Here is a 10,568-nt window from a genome sequence, read left to right on the forward strand (position 1 = left end):
TGTGTGTGTGTGCGATGGTTGCATGTTTTGTGACATCACCTACACTTACAAATGGGCATATCTGTGATACGAATGAAAGAGTTTACCGATTTATTGAATTCACAAAAAAAATATTTATTAACATTTTTTGTAACGGGTCTTTAAAGCCAATAAAAAAAGAGAAATCAGCATTTTAGGAATTTTATATTTCGGTGCATATTAATTTAGGGATTTAGCGTATCGAAGGCGGATGGGCAATGAACTTATGAGAACAAAAATATTATAGTTTCCAAACTCAATGAGAAAGTTTGTTATGGTGATGGGCCATAGGTGGACGAAGACTTGCGGGGCAAAGATGAGCCGAATTTATATTTTTCATGGCACGTCGTAGAAAGTCTAAGTTTGTTCTAGTAAAGCATTCTAGATCTGTCTGCACGACTCCATCTCTGCTAAACTTTGGAAGAGTAAATTTCTATAATTGTGATTTTGATATTCCTGACACATTTTGTGTAGAGTCGCGCGTCGCTTGTTCATACCTTGTCACATACCCAGTGGGTAGATAGGTTGGAAGGAGTGGCGAGTGGCTGCCATCGGCAAGGCACACTTAGGCCATATACATATAGAAGGCCCATTGTGTTACCATAGTTGGACACCATTTCGTGTTACTGATGAATCCTATAGAACACCTTGCGTTGGTCTTGGAAACCTCCCTATGGTCAGCAAGGAACGATGATCTCAGATACCGCAGCCTGATTTTATGCAGAGTGGTTTATTTAAACAGGAGACGTAAGACCGTTTCCTCCTCTTAGTAGTCATTACCAGATTCTGCAACATCTTCGGAAAGGCAAAGTGGGAGAAATTACGAAAAAGCTGGCCAATATTCCAAAAATCAAAGTTACCCGACTGTTGCAAAATATGGTAATTTGTCAAGAGGAAGGTCCATTGCGTAGTGCATGATAAGTATAAGGCCCCCCTTTTTTTGTATCTTCTTCACTAGAGCAGTTTAAGTAAGAATTCAAAAAGAAAGTTACGATTGAATAGCGCGATAAAATGATAACAGTGCAAATTGTGTTGTGTGGAAAGCTTACACAGGGCAACACTGGTTTTGGTGCGGCAAATGTTAAAGCTGTTTTTGATAGAAGTTTTTGTGCTGATTACGAATCCGTAAGTACAGACTTTCAATCTGGTCCAGATTTTTAGAAAAACGAGGTCAAAGTGTCAAAAAATCGCGTTTTTTTGCAATGTTTGAGAAGCTCTAGCAAAGAAAGAAAACGTGATAAAACCTTTCACTTAGGTTAAAATTAAAGATGGAGCTCTCTGCTACTGTCCCTGAAAATATCCCCGCTGCACCTTAACCTGATGGTCACTTATAGTCATTTATTGAATAACAATAAAATATTGGAAACAATTTTGTTAAAGTCAGTTTTTGCTGTTCAATAAAAATAAATAAATAACTAGTTTTTGCTGTTCAATAAGGAACCTTTGGGTCAAGATGCAGATATGGTATTTTCAGAGACAGTATTCGAGAGTTATATGATTAATTTAAAACCTAAGTGGAAGGCTTTAGCGCACTTTCTTTCTTTGCTAGAGCTTCCCAAATATAACACACTGAGTTTTTAAAAAATACCGTTACATGGAAATTGGCCAATTTGTGGGCGGATTTTGTTTATATTAACACCTTATACTAAAATTCGCTAAAAGAGCTTGTGTTCCTAATTTGAAGTCTATAGGTTAATTTTTACTATATATTGCCAACTTTTTCGTGGCCGCTGTGGTGTAGTGGTAAGCAGTGCACACTTCCACTCCGCAGCACATGGGTTCAAGTCCTGCTCAAAGCAACACCGCAAAAAAATATAGAAAAGAGGTTTTTTCTTAACAGCGGTCGTTCCTCGGGAGGCAATGGCAAACCTCCGTGTGTATTTCTGCCATGAAAAACAGCTTCTCATAAAAATACAATCGCCGTTCGGAGTCGGCATAAAACTGTAGGTCCCTCCGCTTTGTGTGATAACATCAAGGCGCACGCCACAAATCGGAGGAGAAGCTCGGCCAAACACTAACATATCGGTAAGCGCCAATCTATTATTATTATTATTGCCAACTTTTTTGTGCCTTCTCAAACTGTGTGCTGGCGGATTTTGACGGCGTTCGACAATGGCCGAGGTACCTGCAGTCTCTGTGGACCAGCTCCTGTCATTTTGTGGTTGTCCACCTGTTCCATGGTGAACAGCTTCTCGTCGGTAAAGAGAATGTGCTCCCATCACTGGCTTATGGCCCCACGTTTAAGAATTCTACTTCTTTGAAGTCGAACACGCTTGTTTTCGTCCGTGAGGAGCTGCAGTTCTTGGAGCTTGTACGCCTTGAAGTTTAGGTCCTTTTTAGCTATTTGCCCACAGATTCATGGTTTATCCCGATTGTTGAACCGGCGAACTGCGGCTGCCACTGTCATTTCGTGGATCTCGTTTGTTTGGTCGATTTAGACGAATACCTTTTATGAGTAATAGCAGTAGAGTTAAGGATTAAAAAGAAATAAAATAAAAATGTTCAAGCCAAACTCTTTTGAGCACATACGTATCACTATTACACGGTTGAAATTATCTAAAATTGCATGGAAATATATATTCGTATGTTTGTCATGCCATATATGTGGGTGGTAAAAAAAGGAAAGTCGGAATTTTAATGCTCTCATCCCTAGGATTAGTCTATAGCCAAAAAATATATACAACTGTTTTTATTTTTTATTTTGAAATAAAAAAATATTCAGATGCGCTCAATGTATTCTATGAATTTTATAGGGTGAAATATAATTTTTCGTAGAAATGGTATAGAATTCCTGAAAATCAAAATTTGTCCGATAGGAAAACTCTGTTTTCCTCAGGATATTTCCCATACTAATAAGAAATGCTTTATTTAACCATTATTAACTACTCCCTAAAATCCAACCTCTTAATATTTTTTGATTTCGAAATAAGAAAAAGTGTATATTTTTTCGATATAGAATAATCCTGCAGGGTTAGAACGCATTACAATTCGGACATTATTTTTCCCATACGCATTATTAGATCACCCTAATGTGTATGCATATCTAATGTATACACTTATGCATGCACATTAGGGTGGCACAAAAATGCATGCGAAAAGCGCTCAAAGTTTTCCACGTATTTTATATGGGGGAAAACAACTTTTCGTAGATGTGGTATATAATTCTTGAAAATCAATATTTTTTGATCGGAAAATCTTGTTTCTCTTCAGGACATTCCCAGTAATAATACTCAATTATTTATTTAAACATTTTGTCATAGTAGCTATATTTTAGAGGTGCGCCAAACCCCCAGAAAATGCCAGAAAATGCAATGGGGCGATAAATAATAAATCGTTCGTATTAGAAAATGGTAAAATAAACAATTGGGTATTGTTACTGGAAGTCTTCTGAAGAGAACCAGAGTATTCCGATCGAAAAATGTTGATTTTCAAGAATTCTATACCGTTTCTACGAAAATTCGTTTTTTTTCCCCCATATAAAATACGTGGAAAACTTTAAGCGCTTTGAGCGACCTCTAAATATTTTTTGATTTTAAAATAGGAAAAAATAGGGATGTATTTTTTCGATATATTTAGAACAATGCTAGGGGGTGAAAGCATTTAAAATTCCGACTTAACTTATTTTGGACCACCCTAATGCACATGCGTAGGTATATCTACTTACATATGTAAACCTCTGAAGTTACTTCCACGCAATACATTGCGGCTGCTTGCCTGTCAAATGACGACACAATAAATGACAGACACGGCACGAAATGATATATGAATTATGACATAAGCGTAAATAATATAAATAAGAGTGTACGCAAGGACCAACCTAACACTGAACAACATTGCCTTTGCATGTGCCATGCACAGATGCCACAAAGCACAGAAGCGCCTGGGGAATTTTGGAGGCAGCATCATTATCAACACCTTTGAAAGTGTGCTTGGCAGCTTGACGTCTTCACACACACACTTATGTACATATACAAATGCGAAAAATATATGTGAATATGCGTGGAAAACATTAGCGAAGTTTCCCAGTTTTATGCCCTTATATATATTGCAATCTTCTTTGCCACGACACTCCCCTGCGGTATGCTTTTTTCATATATTCCCAACTTTGAGTGTTTCTGGTTTTTTAAATTCGTCATGCAACCACTTTAATCCATCGATTTTATTTTGGTGCCCGTATGTACATATGTATGTAACTACATAGTGTATCTGGTGTAATGGTCAGCATCCTCTTCGTATTTTCACATTTATACTGACTACGAGTTAAAGAGTCTCCCATCATCCTCGTTTTTCAATTCTAACGGCCGTTTTGTTTCTATTTTCGTACGCTTTCCACCAATCGATGGTCACTTTAATATCAAATTTGCTGAAAATAAATTGTTATTGTACTCTGGTGTTTATTGAGAATGCACTTAAGTTCATCTTAATGCAAATAAAACGTTAAGTTTTTCGCCTTTGCAAATATATTTTGTACGTGAATTTATTCACTTATTGTTTGTGGCTATTCCATCAATTATATGTACAACTTTGCCACTTTCATAAAATTCAAGAAAAAAGTTTCTTTAAGAATTGTCCTTACTTGTTTGCCCGACCCCACTATAAAAACTTGAAACAATTAATTTTTGTATGTAGATATGATACTTATTGCCAACCACAGGTATGTGCCCCTGCAGAGGTAGATCTACGGAGACGGTTCTGCATCCTTTGGTCCCTAATATTGAGAAGCCAAGAACATTTCGCGACTCAGCAGAGGCTTTTAGCTACATATTCACCACGGCACATTTAAATTGCACCCCTGTGCGCCAAAAATAAAAAAATTTCAAAACACACGAAAGAATCGATATACTATGGGCCAAATATAGTAAAACATATGATTAATTAAAAGAAATATTTAAAAAATCAGTGCAATGTAGAGTTAGAATATGGAATATAGAAAATTTTGTAGAATTTAAAAACAGTAAAGGTTTTTTTTTGGTTTAAAAAGACGAATAGGTATTGAAAATGCGCTTTTTATAAATTTTGTCTTTTTAAGTTAATACAATTGGCAGGACGAAATTCGGTGATGAGGTCGCGCCTATATTAGTACTCAAACAATAAGAAAAACAAAATTGCAAATTTTCAAGGATGTTTAAGGACAAAATTTGTAAAGGACATTTTCCATACAAATTCGACCTTATGCACCAAAAGTCTACTCTCTTATAATTCTACAGAATTTGTTCTTTTATATGACACTCTTATTTTTATCCTACATTGCACTGAATGTTTTAAATAATTTTTTGAAATAGTCATATTTTTAAATTTCAAAGTCCTTTGAAAAAATTCTGAAGTCAGAGCGAAAAACTAACTACGCAGATTTACTATAATTTACGCATAATTTTGCGAATATATTCTTTTTTTGTGTGTTTAAAATTTACTGTCGCACGGTGATATAGATTCAATTTTATAAATAGTGTGAGCGTGCAAAATAATTCAAATGGAATTATTTAAGCCAATTTACACTATAACTTTTCACGCTGCGTTTTTTGCGCCTTCTCATTTAAAAAATCTTTGAAAATCCTCGTGCACTGATGAGTAATTATAATTACAATGAATCGCGGAAAGTCCGTCGATACTCAAGCTCATATTCGCGGTTTATAAGGAAACTCATGCTTGTCTGCAATCACACACACAGTGTAACCCAAACCACGGCGGCCCCATTCGGTCGATTTCCTCCTTGTATAGCTTTTCTGTGTGCTTATCGACACACAAATAAGCTTATCTTGTTCCTGATAGCACGTGGCAACTGGCGTTATTGGCGTAGGATGAGTTTAAGTATTTCTATAGCATGCCTTTATTATGCCTACTCAACACAACGGCACTGCCAGGGTAAGTGGTTTCGAAACTAAGCATGCAAGCTGTGAGGAGAATTATTAATTTATAGAGGCTGCTGTAACTTCTGGACTAGTTGCTTCTGCTTAGAGGTTCCTTGCTGGCGTTCCTGATTAGCTGCTAGGATCTTTATGAGAAAATGCTGATCTAGGTAGTTTTTCGAAAATCTGACACAGAAGACAGACTCAAAAATCCCACGACTTTTCGTGCTTGATTTTGCGGTCTGCATACAATTATTTTCCACTCTTTACGAGTGAGAGAGCCAATTACGTGCCTTGGGAAAGTACTTTTAACCCTTTCGACCCGGGTTTCGAATAGCAATGCTAAAATAAAATTTTTGATTGGAGCCAGTTACTTAGGCAATATATAAACTATTACTGAATTAAAATCTGAAAACAATAAAAAGGTGGCTCGGGGGGTGGTGGTACACCATTGTACCATTGTTATGTGGTACAAATAAGTACCAATCGTGCAGTAAAACACACTATATCAAAAATAAATAATAGGTACAATGATATAAATATAACAAAATGTACTTCATATTTTATTGATTTCTTATACAGATTAGTGAAGAAGAAGAGGAAGGTTATAATGAAAAATGTGCTATACATATAATTCACATATGATATGGTGCAAAGCACATTTTGCAAAGCGGAACTTGGCATTCCTTACAGATGGTCTTAGTGCGTCTCTGTTTGTTTTGAGCACTGCAACTGGTACAACGACGTCGGGTAGTTCCTTCAACAGGAAGATGCATTGCCTTGTGATTGAGAGTTAGTGGTGCGCGGCCTGGTTTTATTGATCGACGAACGGCTGTGGTTTGTAAGCCTTCCTGGATCAATGCCTCAGCTACGGAATCTTGTTTCGGTTCAGGTCATTATAAATGACCCATGCATTCGACGCTACTTCCTCGACAGCCTCACTCACTATGTCGTCTGCTAAATCTTCGTTATCGCTGGAACCAGAAGCACCACTTTGTACAGTCCTTCAGAGCTTCCGTCTTCTGCGGAATCATCGTTACCGCTGGAGCTAGAGACACCACTTGGTACCAATTCATCAGAGCTTCCTGCTGAAAAGTCTTCTAAATCGCTAGCACTATCAGCTTCATCTTCCAGAATTTTTCGAATATCTTCAGGATCCATTTTCTAGAAGAACAACCAAATTTCTTCAAAACGGGGATTTGCAATATCTACTACCCAACGGACTATTAATACATATATGTACCACCATACCGGACGAATGGTACATATAGGTACCATTCACTAAAATAACCATAAAACCAATATTTTTTTTATAAATACTTACCTGCCACAATTGTCAAAATTTGTAAAAACTTCAATTCTGCTTTATTTTCAATATTTTCGGCGCTTCAGCACTCAATATCGTGTAAAAACCAACTACGCGTTTCAATTTTGCTGGAACGCAACTCACAAATAACGGCGTCGTAAACACAAACAGCAAACAAATATAACGAAACCTTTAGGAATGCATTCAGGAAACCTTAGAGACGATAAGATACATTTCACAATCCAGAAACATTCAATTAGAAACTTCAAGGGATGTTTAAACTTTAAGTGGTACACATATGTACCATCCGGGTCGAAAGGGTTAAAGCCTAAACGAGTTTTTAAATGGCTGGTTTAAGACATTATTTCAACATTTATATTATATATACGAATTTAATAAATAACACGTACTTAATGATTTTAGGTTAAGAAATTTCATGAAGAAAATTTTAACATAACACGCGGCCATTGTTTATTTTCTGCATCTTCTTCTTTATACTGCTATTTCACGCAATCCAAAACTAGTTTTGACCAACCCTTATACCCCCAAAGTGAGTACTTGCGAATATGAAAAGAATATTTTTTTTTGTAACAAAAACATTCAGCTGTATTCAAAATACATTTATATTATTGCTGGAAATGCGGTTAAGAGCGCAGTGCTATTTTTTACCTGTACAGCAATGCTTAACTACCGCAAGCGCCGACGCATACGAAAAACTGTTGTTGTAAATCAGGTAGTAACGCAACTACTTGTTAAACGAGGCAGGTGATCATGACCAACTTTCAACTTAAATGCTATAACAATTAAAAAAGGGATGAAGGTCAACTAATGTGGAAGTCCACTACGCAAATAAAAATAGCTTACATAGATTTTCGTCTTGTCTTTAGGAAGTGCTCCTAAATAAGTGATATTTTCATAAAAAATGCATATAAATAAAGAACATACAGAAAACCAGAGCATTAGTCCGACAACAAACGCCGTTGCGTTAACATCGCTTTACATTAAGCTAAAAGCATCATGAGCTCAAGAGTTTATGTCGGCGGTTTACCGCATGGAGTTCGTGAAAGAGATTTAGAACGTTTCTTCAAAGGCTATGGACGAGTACGTGATATCTTGCTGAAAAATGGTTACGGTTTCGTAGAATTCGAAGATTCTCGAGATGCTGATGATGCCGTCTACGAGTTAGATGGCAAAGAATTGCTCGGTAGGCGTATAGTTGTAGAGCAGGCAAAGAGTACAGCGCGTGGCGTCCCTAGAGATCGTTACGATAGTGGACGACGTGGTCGTTACAATGACCGAAACCCCAGATCCTCACGCTACGGACCACCGCAACGCACCGAACATCGCTTGATTGTGGAGAATCTCTCGAGCAGCGTTAGTTGGCAAGATCTGAAGGACTATGTGCGCCAAGCCGGTGAGGTCACATACTGTGATGCACACAAGGAGCGTCGCAATGAGGGTGTCGTCGAATTTGCAACGCGTTCGGATATGAAAGCTGCCATAGATAAGTTGGATGATTCGGACTTAAATGGCCGTCGCATACGTTTGGTTGAAGATCGCACGGCCAGACGTGGTGGCGGCCGTGGACGTGAAAGGACTCGCTCACGCTCTGATTCACGCCGGCGTTCTCGCTCCAAATCACGTCGTTCATCGCGTTCGCGCTCAAAGTCACGCAGCCGTTCAAAGTCGCGTGGTCGTGGACGTACCAAGTCGAATTCGGTTGAGAAGTCACGTTCGCGTTCACGCTCACGCAAATCTCGCGAACCTTCTAAGTCTAAGTCACGTTCGCGTTCTGCCAAGCGTGATTCTCGTTCACGCTCGCGTTCAAAAGCAGCAAAGCGTGTTTCACGTTCACTATCAAAAACACGCAGGAAGTCTGGCGAACGTTCTAAGCCTCCACGTGACTCACATTCGAAATCCAAATCACGCAGAGATTCTCGTGAACGTTCAAAGTCTCACCGTTCATCGAGGTCAGAGCGCGACTCACGCAAAGATTCGCGTTCACGTAGTCGCTCTTCTTCACGTTCTCGGTATGCCTCGCCGGCAAATGCCAACGATTCAACGAACCGAGATGAGAGCATGGATGAGTAGGCGCATTGTCAAAAATTTTAGCCTCTTATTGACTTGGAATAAACTATAATCTTTGCAGCTACTTAATTGTAACCATATTTACTAAGTATGTTTTTGCATGGAAATATTGAGAATAAAGAGCATTCCTAAAAATGGTTGATAAGGTTTTAATTTCGTTAAATTTGTTTAAATTGCTAGAATTCCAAAATAGATTTTGATCATATTCTGATCTCAGCACACTTTTTTACATTGGCTTCTAATGTCCGTAAAACCTTATTGAAATTACATTAGAAATTGATTTATGGTGTATGGAAATTTAACCCTTCTTTAGGGCTCAAGATCAAAAAGGGTATGCCTTATATTAGACGAGACTAATAATCGGTTAATTAATCATAAGCCAAAAAAATAATAATTACAACTATTGAGAAATAATCGATTAATTGAATTTTGAAAGGTATTTTTTACAGTGTGTATTCGCAAAACACGCAGCAGCTTTGAAAAGGGCGCCCAAATATAATAGTTTTTCGAAATTCCATAAAGTTTTGGATAAATAGTTTTCATTTCCTCCCAAGCGTCGGTGTTATTCCGCTTTATTTCTAGGAATTGACAATTTAAATAAAAACTCATTTCATCTTGTGGGTGACCCAAATCATCCATCATCTTTTCGCCTTCATTTGTGTACAAGAGATTTATGAAGGGCCCAAAGATCGAACACATTTTCTACTGATTCTAGTGACGACTCGCACATTACTTGAGTTCGCAAGAACTTCATTACTGAGGCTAATTCTAACGGATCTTTGATGCAGCTAGCAAAAAAGGATGTTCGATGGATGGATTTCAGACAACTACAGAATTCATATTTCTTGAAAGTATTTATCGATTATTTTACAATTAATCGATTAACAATGGGGGCCGCTGTGATGTAGTGGCAAGCAGTGCGCGCTTCCACTCCGCAGCACCTGGGTTCAAGTCCTGGTCAAAGCAACATCGCAAAAAAAATATAGAAAAAAGGTTTTTTCTTAACAGCGGTCGTCCCTCGGCAGGCAATGGCAAACCTCCGAGTGTATTTTTACCATGAAAAATAGCTTCTCATAAAAATACAATCGCCGTTCGGAGTCGGTCCCTCCACTTTGTGTGACAAGATCAAGGCACACGCCGCAAATCGGAGGAGAAGCTCGGCCAAGCACCAACATATGTGTAAGCGCCAATCTATTATTATTATTATTATTATTATTATTATTATCGATTAATGGAACACTAAACTACGATAAATTCAAATATAATTATTAAGAAATTCTTCTTTACCCACATGCCATGTGTGCAATGAT

General features: G+C 37.7%; 1 protein-coding gene across 2 annotated transcripts; it reads left to right on the top strand.

Annotated features, from left to right (window-relative positions):
- Positions 1–8,187: 8,187 nt before the first annotated feature.
- LOC108375520 (serine-arginine protein 55-like) lies at positions 8,188–9,261 on the top strand. 2 transcript variants are annotated; one of them, XM_017631662.1, is made up of 2 exons: positions 8,188–9,019; positions 9,104–9,261. In XM_017631662.1, the coding sequence occupies exons 1-2, from the start codon at positions 8,188–8,190 to the stop codon at positions 9,259–9,261; spliced, it is 990 nt and encodes a 329-aa protein (XP_017487151.1). The 2 variants fall into 2 exon arrangements, with proteins under 2 accessions (XP_017487151.1, XP_017487149.1); XM_017631660.1 differs by having other exon boundaries at positions 8,188–9,261.
- Positions 9,262–10,568: the final 1,307 nt, after the last annotated feature.

This window comes from Rhagoletis zephyria, unplaced genomic scaffold, assembly GCF_001687245.7.
Source record: "Rhagoletis zephyria isolate East Lansing unplaced genomic scaffold, Rhagoletis_zephyria_1.1 Rzeph_scaffold_09037, whole genome shotgun sequence".
Classification (NCBI taxonomy): domain Eukaryota; kingdom Metazoa; phylum Arthropoda; class Insecta; order Diptera; family Tephritidae; genus Rhagoletis; species Rhagoletis zephyria.

Coding starts and splice junctions, on each gene's coding strand:
- LOC108375520 (XM_017631660.1), top strand. CDS start 8,188: ATGAGCTCAAGAGTTTATGTCGGCGGTTTACCGCATGGAGTTCGTGAA.